This window comes from Magnolia sinica, chromosome 16 (assembly GCF_029962835.1).
Source record: "Magnolia sinica isolate HGM2019 chromosome 16, MsV1, whole genome shotgun sequence".
NCBI lineage: Eukaryota > Viridiplantae > Streptophyta > Magnoliopsida > Magnoliales > Magnoliaceae > Magnolia > Magnolia sinica.
Window position 1 is genome coordinate 73,886,495 of NC_080588.1, and position 17,687 is coordinate 73,904,181.

At 40.6% G+C, this 17,687-nt stretch overlaps 2 protein-coding genes and 1 non-coding gene across 7 annotated transcripts in view; 2 read left to right on the plus strand and 1 right to left on the minus strand.

Annotated features, from left to right (window-relative positions):
• The window catches only part of LOC131229472 (uncharacterized), a 43,658-nt gene extending 40,588 nt beyond the window's left edge, over positions 1-3,070 (minus strand). For 2 of the 5 annotated variants that reach the window (XM_058225437.1, XM_058225433.1), the window contains exons 1-2: positions 2,569-3,063; positions 1,504-1,665 (exon numbers count right to left, since the gene is read on the minus strand). In XM_058225437.1, coding sequence (XP_058081420.1) covers positions 1,504-1,665; positions 2,569-2,837 — 431 coding nt within the window. In that variant the 5' untranslated portion in view covers positions 2,838-3,063. Of the gene's footprint in view, positions 1-1,503; positions 1,666-2,568 lie in introns of all 5 variants that reach the window. The other 3 variants (XM_058225434.1, XM_058225436.1, XM_058225435.1) reach the window with 3 other exon arrangements.
• A 5,793-nt stretch (positions 3,071-8,863) lies between these two features.
• Positions 8,864-8,935, plus strand: TRNAQ-CUG (transfer RNA glutamine (anticodon CUG)). Its single transcript has one exon. It is a non-coding gene; the product is annotated as a tRNA-Gln (tRNA).
• Positions 8,936-11,416: 2,481 nt separating this feature from the next.
• Positions 11,417-12,495, plus strand: LOC131228732 (glycine-rich RNA-binding protein GRP1A-like). The gene is made up of 2 exons (XM_058224585.1): positions 11,417-11,625; positions 11,823-12,495. Exons 1-2 carry the CDS (start codon positions 11,512-11,514, stop codon positions 12,180-12,182), a joined length of 474 nt encoding a protein of 157 aa, XP_058080568.1. The 5' UTR covers positions 11,417-11,511; the 3' UTR covers positions 12,183-12,495.
• The last annotated feature ends 5,192 nt before the right edge of the window (positions 12,496-17,687 follow it).

A 17,687-nucleotide genomic window follows, 5' to 3' on the forward strand; every position in this document is an offset into this window, starting at 1 on the left:
TGGGAGGAGACCCTGGACAAAGAAGGAAAGATCTCAACGCCGTATGTCTTCCTAGAATCTCACTCTCGAGCCCTCCTCGAGGGCAACAGAAACAGCTACCTGAGCTATAGGGAGGATGCTCAATACAGGGAGTAATCCTTTGTCCACCATCCCAGAGGGGAGAGCCTATATTTTACAGTGATAATGGAGCTCTACCAGCTAAGCTCTTCAAAGCCAAATCTCCAGACCCACTTACCAAGGAGAGCCGAATTGGCAATATCCAACCTACGGAGATCAACACCCCCTCCCTTATAAGGCCTACAGACCTCCTTTCATATTAGAAGGTGAAATTTACCTCCAGACTCTCCACCTTACCAAAGGAAATCTTGGCGGAGCTTGTCCAATCTATCAACAACAAATTTAGGGCACTTAAAAAGTGAAAGATAATACACCAGGAGATTGGACTGGGCAGCCTTCACAAGGGTAATTCTACCACCCAAAGACAACAACTTGCTTTCCAAGGAGACAACTTTCTCTCCATTCTCTCGATAACCGGATCCTAGAGATGCTTAACAGGCATACCAATGTAGAGGGGCAAACCTAGATAGGAAGAAGGGAACAACCCAACCCTACAGCTTAAGGATTCAGAAAATCTAGACACTTCAACCTCAGACAAGTGAACACCCAACAATTCACTAAAGTATGTTAACTGCACACTTTCCATTTGTTAAGGTAAACTTCAAAGGTATCATAAAAATAAATAAATAAATAAAAACAAAGGAGATTCTTCTGAAAAATTGGACTCCCTGTGCATGCTGACAAACATGTAACTAAACTTTGTAATGTGCCCTAGACTGACAAAAAAAGCTGCTAGTACGAATAGATTAACGAGTGACGCTACAAATACATCAGCACCACATGTTTTAATTCTAGTAATTGAGAACCATTGAATACTACAGAAATCTTATCTAAAGCATGCATTATCAGAGAGCGGGTCAGGTCAGATCAGGTCTTAGCATCAGTTTCATGTGAACTCTGGTTTCTTTGGAGATAAAAATCCTAAACAACTGATGAAATGAGAGGAATACGGATAACAAAAGCAAATAAAAGGTTCCATCTTATGGCCTAAAAGCACACATGGACAATTATAGACCACAATGCATGCCTAATTTCATCACCTCCATGGATCAATGGTAGACGGACTGTTTCAACACTGGGTTCGAGTACCCATGTGGTGTGTGTTTGTGTGGAGTGTGGGTGTGAGTGTGTGTGTGTGTAAAAAAAAAAAATGAAGAAAAAAAGCAGCTATTGAAAATAAAAACCTTCAAATGAAAATGACAAAACCAGAATGCGATCACCAAATGTAGAGACAAAAAAATCCCATAAGCTAAATATACTTTTTTATTATTATTATAAAGGTTCGTAAGCTAAATATACTTGAGACAGATGGAATAAAAGATATAGGAAAACATGCATAGCAAGCTCAACTCAATCAGTGTAAGCAAAATATATCCAGGAAAGTACCTAGGGTACGCTATTGCGTCCTTTTGGGAGAACTTGGAAATCTCTGAATGGTTGAATGTTGCATCAGGGCCCAAAAGAAGATACCGTCCATCAAGACAAGGAGTAAATGATGAAGGGATCCTCTTTAAAAGCTTCAGGCCATGTCTCTTTAAATCAAGTTCTCTGAACATGGGATTAAAAAACAAACAGATGAAAACCATTAAAAATGTTCAGAGGGGGGGAGGCGAGGGAGAGAGAGCAGTTCAATTGAAGGCCACACAAGACAAAATAAAGGCAATAATTGGACTTGCAACCGCAATAAGGCAATTCCATCTTCATGACCACTTTACCAGAATGGTAAAAGCACAACTAAATTTGGGAAACAGAAAAAACTAACCAATAGATAACATGCTCAAGATAAAGTCGTATATAAAGCAGTGTTAACAATCACAACAAATAAACAACTGGTCAGAAAAATGATGGTAGGGTAACGAAAGTTAACGTAAATGCATCTTTTGACCTGAAAAAGAATGACTGGTTTCCATGTAGTGAAGTAATAGTGAACAATATAAAAATCTCAACCATTAATTATGAATCAAAATTATATGAAACTATTACGATCAACAAAATGATTCTAATCTACAGTTGAAGGTGTTTTATGGATGTGGACGGATTGAGAAATGATTCTAATTCTAACAGTAATAACTAGCTAAATAAATGCTGCTTTAATCCAGAAGGCATATCAGGATACTGAACTTGCGGTGGATCAATTTGGCCCATCGAAGTGGTCCAGATGTTCAATATAATCCTTAATCAGGACCCTTGCATCAGTTTGATCTTTGATTGAGCCCATCTGGTAGCATCAGCCACTCTGCCAGACCAATAATCTTCTATAACGAATGAAGATAGAAACAGTGATGTGGCTGCCGTTCAATGTCAAGAGGGCAACAAGAGTAAGGTGGAAACCACGTCGACTATGAAAAGGATAAAAGCGAACCAGTGAATATATTCATTTTTAAGAAACGGTGGGAGAGGAAAGGAGAGAAGAGGTTGAGATGGATCAAAATCAAATGCAGTAAGGAGTACCGTATGACGGAGGGGCGGAGAAGGCTCTGGAGGTAGCTGCAACGGGAGAAGCGGAAGCCGGGGACGAGCTCCTCAGTTACAGCAGCTCCGCCAACGAGGTGGCGCTTCTCCAAGACAGCTACTGAGAGACCCGACCGAGCCAGGTACGCCGCTGCTGTAAGGCCGTTGTGCCCACCACCCACCACCACCGCATCCCATTTCTTCTTCTCCAGTACCCTCCATGCCTCCGTCTTCAAACCCCTACTCCACCTCTCTCCGCCTCTCCACATCCTCTCTCTCTCTCTCTCTCTCTCTCTCTCCCCGTCAGTCTGTCTAACAAGAGTCACTCAAAACCGATCCAAACCGATCATCGGCCGGTTCTACGACTCTAGCAGGAATAGGGACATGTCCCAAAACTCGTGTGCATCGGATGTCTTTTAACAATATGTATTGTCTTCCCCGAAAGTCCCACGTTCAATTTGCAGCATATTTCCTTTTGGAATCGGATTGTGTACCGAGTAACTGAGTACGCTAAGAGGCACTGATTTAACGTGTCACGAGCTTGCTGGCTCTAAGGCGTCAGCCGTTTCCCTCTTCCGAACGCCAAAACAAACGCCGTTAGTTGTCTCTCTTTCTCTCTCTTCCTTGTAGAGAGGAAACGTAGAAAGATATACCGCTCTTATGAAATCGGATTGCACTGAGTTATTCAGTACGCTCTTATTGGACTTGGGCCCACCTTAAATGTACGTGGTCTATCCATGTAGTCTAGCTGTTTTTCCATCTAATTTAATTTATGGGGTTTAGCCCAAAATTCAAGCATATCCAAAGATCAAGTAGATCATACCACAAGAAACAGTGGGGATGATGATTTTCACCCTTGAAACCTTGATAGGCCCTATAGTGATATTTATTTGTCATCCAACTTGTTAATAAGATCACACAGGCATGGTTGAACTGAAAACACAAATATCAGCTTGATCCAAAACTTCTATGGCCCTCAAGAATTTTTCAACAGTAGAAATTCAATTTAATTGTTTCTATAGTGTGATCCATTTGAACATTTTATATGCTTCATTTTTGGGCTAAGGCCCTAAAATTATTTGGGAAATTGGATGGATGGAGCTGATAAAATACATAAATCATGGTGGACCTCACATAGTTTACTCAGTACGGTAAGCGTTGTGAGTTACTCATTACCGGAGCTGGGCATTGGACCGAGTCGGGTCGGATTGGGTCTAACTCGATCCGATCCGAAATCTCAACGACCTGATCCGAACTCGATCTGATCCGAGACCGAGTCTGGGTCACCTGACTTGAACCGATTCGAACTGTACATGGCCTGATCCGATCCGACTCCAATTCGGGCAGAAAATCTAAGTTGGATCAGATTCGGCAAGGTTCGGATATTCTCGCTACTATTTTCGATGTGGTCCATTGGAGCTTTATATGTGATTTTTTTTTTCAAATGCTCTAAAATAATCACGAAGAATGGATAAACAGTATGGATATAATAAATACATCATTGTGGGGCCCATGTAATTTTAATCTCATTTGAACCGTTTGTATAACCCAGAGCTCGAGGCATAGGCTAACGTGCACAACACGAAAGTGCAGACTTGAGGTGCACTTTGTTATATTGACGTTATCAAGTTATATGAGTCTGATCATGGGGTAGGTGTTATATCCAAACCGTCCATTCATTTGGCAAGCTCGTCTTAAGGCTTGAGACAAAAAATAAGAAAGATCTAACTATCAAGTGGACCACACGAATTGTTTTATGGTGAAAATCATTATCTCTGCTGCTATTTGTGGTGTGGTCCAGATGATCTTTGGATATTATTCATTTTTTAGAAAATGCTCTATAATGATCTCTAAATATATATGAAATGTGTAGATATAATAAATACATCACCGTGGGGCCCATATAACTTTGATCTCCTCTGAACCGTTCGTACAACTCAAGGCTCGAGGCGTAGGCTTGACGTGCAAAGCACAAAAGTGCACATTGAGGTGCACTTTGTTGTATTGACGTTAGCAAGTTCTATGGGTCTGATCATGGGGTGTGTGTTATATCCAAACCGTCCATTCATTTGGCAAGCTCGTCTTAAGGCTTTAAACAAAAAATAAGAAAGATCTAACTATCAAGTGGACCACACTAATTGTTTAACAGTGCAAATCATTATCTCTGCTGCTATTTGTGGTGTGGTCTAAATGATCTCTGGATGTTATTCATTTTTTGGAAAATGCTTTATAATAATCTTGAAAAATATAGGAACGGTGTAGATATAATAAATACATCACCGTGGGGCCCATATAACTTTGATCTCCTTTGAACCGTTCGTATAACTCGGAGCTCGAGGAGAGTCGGTGTCTGTCTTTCACACGACACGTACCTATAGCTACGGCTACAAGCCTACAGCTATAGCTACACGTACCTATAGCTACAACTATAGCAACTTGGTGCTCTGTGGGCCCCACCATGATGTATGTGTTTCATTCATACCGTCCATCTATTTCTCCATATCATTTTATCTTAAGAAACAAAAAATCAGGTATATCCCAATATCAAGTGGACCACATTAAAGGAAATAGTGTTCAATGAGCGTCGACCATTAAAAACCTTTTGGGGGCCATAAAAGTTTTGAATCAAGCTGATCTTTGTTTATTCCCTTCATCCAGGCTTGTATGACCTAATCAACAGATTGGATGTAAACAGTATAGTGGGCCTTATGAGGATTTTAATGATGGATATCCAATCACTATTGTTTTCCTGTGGTGCAATCGACCTGAGATTTATATCCCTCTCATTTTTGGGATCAAGACCTGAAATGATCTTAAAAAATGGATGAACGGAATGGATGAAACACATATATCATGGTGGGCCCACAGAGCACTCATCACTGGCCCTCACCCCACAGAGCACTCACCACCAGCCACAGGGCTGGTGGCAGGGGGAGTAGCCAATCTGTTCCCTCTAAATATAGTTCTCTCCCTCATGAAAGCTCTCTCTCTCTCTCTCTCTCTCTCTCTCTCTCTCATGAAAGCTCTGTCTCTCATAGAAGCTCTCTCTGTCTCTCATGAAAGCTCTCTCTCTCTCTCGCCGAATATGATAGTATGACTGTATGATATCATCATCCCTGTGAATGCATGTGGTTTATCTGCTCCGAATCAGGTCAGATCAGATCGGATCTATTCGGATTGGGTTTCAGATCGGATCGGTTTGGATTGCCTACGATCTGAACCCGATCCGAAAAACATTCGGATCTGAATGGCCCAGGTCAATCTGCACTGATCCAGGCCGTCGATTCGATTCCGATCGGGTCGGGTCGGGTTGGGTCGGATCCACCGGATCGGGTCAGACATGCCCAGCTCTACTCGCTACGCAATCCGCTTCCCGCTCTCTATTACAGCAGAAATCGGACTGCGTACCGAGTTACTCGATATGGTTTTATCGTAAAGAGTAAACTTAGTTGGGCCCACCTTGAATGTATGCGGTCTATCCACGCCGTCCATTAGTTTTTACAGCTGATTTAAGACGTTCAGCTCAAATTTTAAGCATATCCAAAGATCAAGTGGATCATACTACAGGAAACGGTAGGAGAAATGATTTCTATCGTTGAAACCTTGCTAGGCCCTATAGTGATTTTTATTTGTCATCCAACCTGTTCACGATATCATAAAGACATGGATGAAGGGAAAACAAAGATATAAGCTTGATTCAAAACTTTTGTGGCCCTGAGAATTTTTCAACGGTAGACATTCAATTCACATTGTTTATGTGATGTGGTCCATTTGAACTTTATATATGATTCATTTTTGGGCTCAAGTATTGAAATTATATGATAAAATAGATGAACGGAGTGGATAAGATACATAAATCACGGTGAACGTCACATAATTTTATCAGCAGGCTAAGCCTAATGAGTTACCCGGTATGCAATGTGAACGGATTGCGTCCTATTAATCCGTCCAAGCAGGGCTCTATGGGGTCCACTGATTTAAGGATTTTATCCACGCTGTTAATAACTTTTCTCAGATAAATTTACTGCATGATCTAGAAATTAAGTAGATTTAGATCTCCAGTGGACCACACCAAAGGAAGCAGCGGTGATAATGACATCCACCATTGAAACCTCTCTAAGGGCCACTATGATGTTTGAACAGATTATTCCCAATGTTTCCTGTTCCATGGTCTACTCAAGCATTGAAAATGATTCAATTTTGGTCTCAACCATTAAAATGTGCCTGAAAAACAGATGGATAATGTGGATAGACTACATCCATTTACAGTGGGCCCAACAGAGTTTACTCAGTACCATTGAAACCTCTCTAAGCAGCGGTAAATCCTTCTACGTTTCCTCCTTACACCGAAGAGAGAGAAGCTAACGGTATTTGTTTTGTCATTTGGATGAGGGAAGCGGCCCCACATCTTAAAGCCAATTGGCTCGTGACATGTCAACTCAGTATCCCTTAGCGTACTGGGTTACTTAGTACACAATTCAATTCCTTTGATTTTTGGGCTCAACTGTAATTATCATGTAAATGAGTAATAATTATATGCATGGGTAATTATCCCAATGTAGATATGACAACTTGCTTTTTCAATATGGGGCCCACGGTGATGTATGTGACATATCCACACCGCTCATTTGTTATGTTAGTTGAATTTCGGGCTTGCGCAAAAAATTAGGGCAGATCCAAAGCTCAAGTGGACCACATCATAGGAAATAGCGGGAATCAAACATTCACTGTTGAAAACATTTTGGGGCCCTTAAAAGTTTTGGATAGAGCCGATATTTGTGTTTTCCTCTTATTCTTGTGACCCTATGAACAAGGTAGATGATGAAAAAACCTCAATGTGGGCCTAATGGTGGAAATAACTCTTAACAACTATTGTTTCCTTTCATGTGGGCCATTTGAGTGCCTCATATTTCAGTTTATGCTCCAAAATGTTCTAATAAAATAGATGGACGGTGTGGATATATCATATACATTATAGTGAGGTCATTAGATTTAAGTCGATACTTTTGTATTAATTTTCGAAGTGGAATTACTCTATAATGAGGTGAAAAAGTAATAATTAATTTTTTAACAGGATTTACATGTATCATAGAAAATCAAACAGGCCTGCGACTTGGTTGGTTCTCCGAAACCAACGATGTGGGAGAAACCTGACCATGAGCTCCACCTCAATATATACATTATATATCTATGTCATCCATCTGTTTTATCAACTCATTTTATCGTGGGCCTTCAATGTGAAGCAGATAAACTTTTCAAGTGAACCACACCACAAGAAACAGTGGTCATCAAACTTAAATTTAGGGAAAACACAAATATCAGCTTGAATAAAAAACTTTATAGCTCACAAAAAGTCTTTTTATATTCATTTATAACTACTACATGGGGTGTAGTTAGGGCTGTTCACGAGTTGAGCTAGCTTGAAAAGCTCACTTGACTTGGCTCGAGTCAACTTGGATTGACTTGGCTTGAAAGGCCGACTTGGGGTGAGTCAATCTTATTTTATAAAGCTCGAGTTGAGTTCGAGTTGAGTTCGACCATGGTGCATTTCGACTCGAGCTCGAGCTCAACTCAACTCGAAAAATATATTTTAATATTATATATTATATTAATATTAAATATATAATATATATATATATATATACTAAGTTAAAAAACTTAAAAAAGTTAAAACTTAAACGTTTTTATTGTTTACTAAAAAACCCTACCCGACCTTACCCATCCACATTCCCTCTCTTTCTTTCTTCTCTTACCCTATCGACCATGAGCAGTCGTCGCAGCCCGCACGGCCACACCCAGCACGGCAGCCTGACTGCCCAAGACTCTCTGCCCGATTGACTGCCCCTCTCTATCTCTCTTTCTCTCATTCTCCTGATTTCTCCAAGCAACCCACGCAACCCAGTTGGTGACCTCGAGCAACCCGTGATCAATCCATGATATATGAATAAGCTCGACTCGACTCAACTCAAACCATTAGCTCGACTCGAACTCGACAGCTTTAACAAATAATTCAAGCTTCAATGTTGAGCTCGAGCTTGAACTTGAGTCTAGCATGGACAAGTCGAGCCGAGCTTGGCCCACCTTGACTCGATTCAACTCGATGCACAGCCTTAGGCGTGTCCACTTGAGATATATATTTGTTTTGAATTTGGTCTCATGCAATAAAATAAGTTAGAAAAACATATGAGCATCATGGATGAGCGAGGTGGGGTTACCACCCAAAGATGGAAGGGAGCCAACTCGTGTAGATTTTATATTTACTTCATATTTAAATTGTAATTTAATTTCAAGTAAAGGTCCCATGGTCTAGTGGTCAGGACATTGGACTCTGAATCCAGTAACCCGAGTTCAAATCTCGGTGGGACCTTTATTTTATTCTTTTGAAACTTTTTACTCCAAAACCGTACCTTTATTATACATATGGGTCCATGGTTGGTATATCCAAGCCATTGATCCCAATCAGACCACACTGCTTGGATGATTCCCTCAAAAGTTTCAAATCGAAAGACTGCCTGAATCTTTGATGTTCGTGCATTTTTTAAAGCCATTTATTTGCACCTAAAAATTTAGGTTAGAGATGATAGGATATTTTGTGCACGATCCATCCCTGATGCCTATCCATGATGGTGCCATCAGGTCAATGGTCCATCCATCATCATGAGTCTCATAATCTAAACAGTCTTGATCACCTCGTATTTGGCTACCTGTATCCTTGCCGAGCTGAGATGCGCTGTGAGTCCCCTTTGCCAAACTCCGATCACCATCGTGGGGTGATTTGAATGGTTAGACACGATGCATCGTCCTAACAATTAACGGTTCTTTTGTGCACGGTTCATCCATGATGGGCGCCATCAGGTCAATGGTCCATTCATCATCATGAGTTATAATATTAACAGTCTTGATCACCTCGTATTTGGCCTCGCTTGCCGAGTTAAAATCTAGGATGCGTTGTGAACCCCATTTACTAACTCCGATTTCTGGGGTGATCTGAATGGTTAGACACGATGCATCCGCGACCACAGCCATTGGATTCTAAGAGTCAAAGTCAAACAAGAAAGAAACGTCGGCACCGAGGAGGTGATCTCGGGCAAGAAATGAAACGAGGAGAAATGTGTAATTTCGCAGGCTTAGATATTTTTTGGTTGGCAGCTAGCGAGCACCCCAACCGGCTTCCTTTACGCGGGTAGGCCCCATCTATCACGTGCGAAAGAGCCCACGTCGGACTATCTATATTTAAAGAGAAAGAAATGACTCATCAAACTTTTCTCTACCACAACTCCCATACTACTTACTTCATACAATACACATGACAAGGAGATCTTTGATATGTACCGTCCATCCAGTGGGCCGTATTTTGGATCGCCCAGAGTTCTAAAAGCTACGTCAATAAGACGATTCTAGCAATCTTTACTTCACCACTAAATGCTTACCGTCAACCAGTTTTGACTTTTTTATTGTGCATCGAAAACTACTATTTAAATGGTTACGATTGTCTTAATTTTGAATTTATAGCCACGCATGGTATTATCCACTAGATGGACCGTGGGATGCATCATAGCCTCCACGTTGTATGTGACAAGGAAAGTAGGTCTCTTCAGAAGTTGGGTTACACTCGACACTACCGAACCATTAGTTTTGTGCTGGCCCAAGCACGACTATAACTCAATCCGCTTGACGGAAGGGCGAAGAAAATATCGTGAGAGTGAGGATTGCTAAAGATATTTGCAGGATGAGAAAACGAAAGGTGAAACGCGTAAACGTGTGCAAAATCGTGTGAGAATTCAGCATGAATCAGGTGAGGATATGCCTTTTCTTTTAAACTCGTAAGGTGGGCCACACCTGTATGTTGAATATGGTTCGTTTGTTATCATTTGTAACCTACCGGTGTTCCCACGAGTGGATTGGCCTAGTTAATAGCCAACGCACGTCCATGGTCGACCCTACTTAATGAGCGGACCAGATCCAAAGTACAGGTGCCACTTTAGCAGGAGGCCCGCGATTCACCCCCTTATTCTCTCCTCCCGCGAATCGCATGGTGGCTTTCAAATTTCATATACATCCTCTCCTGCCCTAACTTAACCCCACTCCTCTGCGGTCTAACCCGGGTGAGCGAAAACGAGACTTGAGAGCGCCGTGACAAATATCGCAATATTTTCGCGAAAATTCATTAAACGATATTATGGCTATAACATTGTGATATTTTAAAAATCTCGTCGGGTTTTATTTTGTCAATAAATTATCTCGAATTTTTTAATCAAATAAATATATAATTTTTTACCTAAATTACTAAAATCATTCATTAATCCATAATTTAATATTTTATTTTTAGCGAGTTTTTTTTCGATATTATTGTGAGAAAAACGTAAAAATCTCCCGAGACAATGTCATTCCGAGAACGAGATTCGTGAAAAAGGGCACTCTCTACACGCGACTCGGTATTTTACTAGGAAAATGACTCTGGGTGGACGAGACTCTGTGTAAATCCACATACAAGCTGCATACCACACATGATCACGACGGTTCATCTGGTGATCTTAAAAATGCGCACTGCGAATGAGTTAAATCCGAGCCGTTAGTTGGCATATTGAATGTCAATCATTGGCGGAAAATGCTTATGAATTATATAACAGTCTGTCGGCATTGAGGTAAACGATCGGGCTGATGCGGTGATTAGGAAAAGTTTGTGGCTAGGATTGTTGGATGAGGGAAGGGGAGATGCAGAGAGAGGAAGGGGTGTACATTGAGTAGGATACCGACGAAAGCACGGAAGCAATAGGAAGAGAAATGAGAAACTAACCGGGGTTAGAGGGAAGGATAGGTGAGTCTCTATAAAGTTAGGGTTTGGGTGGCGTCGAAGGCTCCTTGTGTTCTCTTAGGGGTGGGTTTCTGTCTCCCTTCCCCTCTTTCTTCCTCACTTTCTGAGGCTTTCTTTTGTAGGTGGTGATGGCGTCTGCTGACGTTGAATACCGCTGCTTTGTTGGAGGGCTCGCATGGGCTACCGATGACCGCTCTCTCGAAAGGGCTTTTAGCTCATTCGGAGAAGTTATCGAATCCAAGGTATGGTATATGAAATCTTATCTCTGTGTGTTCAGGTTAGATCTTGACCGTTGCTTTCCAGATCTAGATATCCAGATCTGATCTTGTGCGGATGGAGTATGGAAATGGCTATCCAGATCTAGACGATGATGATGATGTTATCTTGTTATTATTATTATTGTATTTTTGTTTGATTTCTGATTTTGAAACTGATACAGATTATTAGCGACCGTGAGACGGGGAGATCGAGGGGCTTTGGATTCGTCACCTTCAGCAACGAACAGTCCATGAGGGATGCCATTGAAGGGATGAACGGACAGAACCTTGACGGGAGGAGCATCACCGTCAACGAGGCCCAGTCCAGGGGAAGCGGCGGCGGCGGAGGCGGTGGCGGCGGCGGAGGATTCCGTAACAGTGGTCGCCGTAGCAGTGATGGCTATGGAGGGGGAGGGGGAGGGGGTTATAGTCGCAGTGGTGGTGGAGGTGGTGGACGGGATCGTGGATATGGTGGGTCAGATGGAGGATCTCGTTACCGTGGTGGTGGTGGGGGTGCTTCAGATGGCAACTGGAGAAACTAATCGTTACTAGAGTGGCGTCTTTGCTCCAGATGGCAAATGGAGTAACTAAGTAGCAGCACTACTAGTACTAGTTATGGCTGGGTTATCTTTATCTTGTGTTAAATGGTGTGTGGAGAGGAATGACTGGGTTATGTTCTTCTCTGGTTATGTTTTTGATCTTGTCCTGTTATGGTTTTTGATCTCTGGTTATGGTTTTTGATCTCTCAAGAACTACAATTAGTAATAGTAAACGGTTCTATGTTATGTGGTTATGGTTTAGATAAAAACAATATTTTCTTCTTGTTGAAAATGCTTGCATGAAATATTTGTCTTTTTTTATCTTGGAGTGCTTGGATCTTGGATTGATTGGTGTACGAGTGTAAACCCCAAAAAACAGTTATAATTAGATTTTCGAAGTTTACAATCCAAGTATTTGTAGGCATGAGGGCAATAATAAGCTGAAAGATGATCCTATAATTTGCCTTGATCATTCATGATCCCAGCACATGCCACTGCAATCCTCATCTCCTCAAATCAACTCCAACAGCATGGAATTTTGCCCGACTGCTGTAATAGTGCGAGGTTTGAATATGTCAAATTGCAAAGACCAGACTCAGCAGTTTTGTCTTGTCTTGGAAAAGGAGTGAGTGCTGAGTTGATTGCATAACAAGAGCCGAATGGTAGACCGTCCACTTTGGGTTGTTTGAACCAAGGTGTATTAGATTTTTTAAGCCTCCGTTCTGTCTGCCTCGTGTTTGGCCAGAACTGGGCACAAAACTGGGAATAATGAGCAAAAAAAAAATCCAACATCCGCACCATTTATGCAGCCTCAAGGTTGTGAAATGGAGATCTCTTCCCAATCAAACCTATGCATGGGTTGACATCCTTCTGCGTTAGTCTGTTTATTGTTCGTAAGGGACCAATGTGAGAAACTCTTTCGTTTTGTGTGGTGCTTTCTATTTCTTTTTTCATTCTTCTTTCTTCTTCTTCTTCTTTTATTTATTATTTATTATTACTGGTATTATTATTTTTTAAATTTTTTTCAAAAAGGAAATGATATGGGAGAAAGTGGTGTCATACCTTGGTTTGATAGAACTTCAAACAGACGCTGGCTTTCTTGGAAGTTCTGAAAATAGTAACAAGTACTCTAGTTTGAGTTTTGCCTTAATCCCCACTGCACATCAGACCTTTATCTAATGTTCATGGTTGACCCGGTTGACCACCATCGGTGGGCGACAGTGCTAAAATCACATGGATCAGAGCTTGTCCATTTTTTTTTTTCAAAAGTAAGAGAACGGGTACAAGTAATAAAGATAGCAAAGGTACAATCTTTGCTAATTTCAAACCTTAATTTGTGGAAGCTTTCCGGATCCACTTGTTGTTTGGAACGAATTGCAATATATTTAAAGAGAATTGCGATGTATTTAAAGAGCTTATAATAACTTAACATGTCATTATTTAGGATTTTCATCAATCATTTTTTATAAAATATTTTTAATAACCTTATTACTAGCCTCGGCCTGGCCATTGATCTAAGCATAATAAGGTGATGAATGTATCAACTTAATTTTGTACTCATTGGTCATCGCTTTGATTTGTGGGGATGAAAATGTTACTCATCAATCCATCGTGAACTGCGGGGCTGAAAATGTTACTCATCGATCCTTCGTGATCGATTCAGAAATTCCAAATTGATGAATTATATGAAATAAACTCAATAATTTCTTAATGATTTGTTTCTAACATCGGCCTTTCATCTATCCATTTGGTGAAATAATTGGTCGACACAATAACGAAACTGTATCCCTTAAACGATGGAGGGTAAATCTTGTTGTCAATGTCTTAAATCTCTCTGTAACTGGGTTTGTTGATGACATTGATAGACTACTCAATCTCATCGAGTAGATGTTGATGCTATTAAAAAGATGATCGATTCCATCAAGAAAATCTGAAAAAACCCTAATTGATTGTTAGACAGTTTTGGAAGTTGCTACTCGATGACATCGAATGATCTTTGATGCCATCGACTGGCTCTTAATGGCTGTCGATGCCATTGAAGGTCCTGTTGAATGCGAGTGCGAAATTGCGTAAGTGCGCAATTTATTCCCTATTCTGAATGTCATCGGGATTAATGGTGAATTATGGCTTTTTAAGTTGTTCTTAAGGGTTTAAGGGCATGGCTAGGGATTCGAAATATATTTGAGGGGTTGCTCGAATAAGTAAGATCCTCCATCTCTTGTAATATTGCTTTCATAATGTATTACTCGTCACTTTGTGTTGTGGTTTTTTTTTTTTTTTTTTTTTTCAGCAAGGGTTTTTTCACCTAACTTTGAATTATTCTTTGTTAGATTTGTTTATGCAATTGTGATTACTTTGTTGATTTCAGTCTGTGTGCTTCCGTGAATGCTAACAAGCGGTATCAGAGATAACATTGGGGAAGCAGATTGAATATGAAAGCAAGGTAATAATGACATCTAGTGTGAAGTTCGATGTATAGATGTATTCCGATAAAAATAATTTTGAACTATGGAAGGTTAAGATGAATGGCGTCTTGGTTCAGCAAAGATTGAAAGATGTGCTCCTTGGAAAGCAACCAGAAACCATGAAAGAAGAATAGTGGAACAAGTTAAGATACAAAGGCTAATATTTCAATTCAATTGTGTCTAACATATGAAGTTCTTTATAATGTCATGAGAGAGAACTGAAGTATATACATGGGCAAAACTAGAGAACATAAATGCGAATAAGTCTTTTGAGAATTGCTTGTATTTGAAGCTACAATTGTTCAATCTGAAGACAATGGATGGGCTGATGTTGAGGCCCACATCAGTAACTTCGATCGGCTCATTTGTAAAATGCTGGATGTGGATAGGACAATGAAAAATGAAGATCAAACATGTATTCCGTTGAATTCTCATCCATAATCGTATGAGAATCGCTCCTTTGTGCACCAGAAGGACAACTATTAGCGTTGAGACCGTTATTTTGGCACTTCAGTCAAAGACGATGAGAAAGAAAAACGTTGACGTGGGTGCTTCTACAGATGCACTGGTTAAGAGGGGGAGGAATTCTGAGCGGGATAATAAATTTTCACGATGAAGATCCAAATCAAAGGACAAGGGCAAATGAAAGCTGAAGTGCTGAAATTATGGCATGACAGGACACATGAAGAAGGATTGTTAGAATCCTAAATCGAAGAATGAGAAATCATAAAGTTCTTTTAAAGGGGCTAACACATTAGAATCCATTGAGGAGGCGAGTGGTAGTGACGTGCGGACTGCATCAAAATTTGGATACTTCAATGGTGAGTGGATTTTGAATATGGGGGCTTTGTATCACGTGACCCCTCATATGAGTTGGTTCACCAGTTATAGTGAATGCGATGGTAGCCATGTGTTTATGGGCAACGATAATGCCTGTAAAGTGGTTAGTGTTGGATCGGTGCGTATCAAGATGTATGATGGCATATAGCGTATCTTGAATGATGTGAGACACATTCTTGAGTTAAGGAAGAGCCTGATATCTCTGGGAGCACTCGAAGCATTAGGGTGCAAATTCACCGGGTTCGATTATATCCTCGAAGTTTCAAAATGGGCACTCGTAGTCATCAATGCACAAAGAAATAGTAACATTTATAGGTTGATCGGGTGGAGTTGCAACATCTGTAGCGGATTCCATGTCTGCATGCACATGGCATGCGCACTTAGATCACATGAGCGAGTGATGTATGGAAGTACTTTATGACCGCTGTTTGATACCAGATTTTAAAAGTAATGATTTTAATAAATGCGACCATTGTATATATAGTAAACAATTAAAGTTATCTTTTAAGTATGTGAAACATGTTTGTAAAGGAGTTTTTGATTATATGCATCGTGATGTATGGGAGCCATTGCCTGTAGTTTCTGAGGGAGAGTCGTCATGATTTTGTTATGTTCATTGATGATTCCAGAAAGATGTGAGTCTATTTTATGAAAAAATAAATATGAAGTTTTCACCAATTTCAAACAATGGAAAGAGTGGAAAAACAGTCAAAGTAAAAGGTGAAAGTGTTGACGACATATTATGGTGGAAAATTCAATCAATTGTAAAGATGAAGGGATTGTGAGGCACAACACAATGCGCCACACATCAGAGCATAATGGTGTGGTTGAGCGGATAAATTAGACTATCTTGGAGAGAGCCTAATACACGACTTGTAACTTGGTAAATCAGTCCATTTCTATGGCTATAGATTGTAAAATTCTAAAGAAAGTGTGTAGTGGTCGGTACGTAGACTACTCGGGGTTGTAAGTATTTAGTAGTAATGCTTATTCTCACCTGATAGAAAATAGATTGAGTGCTAGATAGGGTGTAAGCGCTTCACATGCACGTGTGCCAATATGTGGCACGTGCCACCGACTACCTTCAATTGCCACACTGCAAAGATCTATTCAAGTGCCCCACACATGGTAATATGCTACACGTGCCCCAATCCACTTTAAAATACTATATACGTGCCAATGTACGAAATGTGCACTACATATGACCACGTATCTTCAAGTGTGTCAACATGTCACATGCTCCCATGCCACATGTGTGATGTGTAACCCTCATCTTCAAGCAACTTATATGTGCAAATGTACCCATATGTGTTGATGTGTCACATATGCTATTATGCCACATGTATTAATGTGTAGGATGTGCCACATGGCACCGCCACATGTATTATTGTGCCAGATGTGCCACATGCCACCGTCCATTTTTTAGTGATCCGCATGCTGGACGCATCAACAAGCTACACATGCAACTTGTGCCACCATCCATCTTCAAACATTCTGCATGTGCCAATGTTTCACTTGTGTGAATGTGTCACACGTGTGCTACAATCCATCTTCAACACGTCTTACCTACCTTTCGTCTCTAAGTAAAATTCCTTTTTACCAAATAATAAATTTAAAAATTATCTTGATGAAAATTCAACATTTCACATCTCTATCCTGACATTACCATTTATCTCAAACAGATTTTTTTTTCTTTCAATGAATTCAAACCGGCAATAACTAAAATGCTTGGCTAATTAGCCCATAAAAAAGACACCATTGGGGCCCAAGAACAAACAGGCTTAACTTGAAGACTAGGCCGCACCCTAATGCTTGATTTACAAGTTAAGGGGGCACAAGGACAGAATCCTGACAAAAACTAGTGACTGAATAACAACTCTTATGTATTCATGGCATGTGCACGGCCGAACAATAATGGCGCGCAGGAGTGAGTTGTGCTAGCGAACATTTCACTGGTTGCGATTCTCTGTATACAAAGTTCTTCTGGAATGAAATGAACTCTCACGGTCGGTTTGATAACAGTATAGCACGTGCGGCCCACCCTTTCATAATATAACCCGTTGCTACAATGCTTGGTTTTAGTTATGCCGCTCACCATGTCCCTTATTAGATGAGATCTTGGTTGCCCGACGTTAATGCAATGGACAGTAGCAACCTAAAATCCACGTTTATAAGAGGACTAAATAGGGACTGAAGATCATTA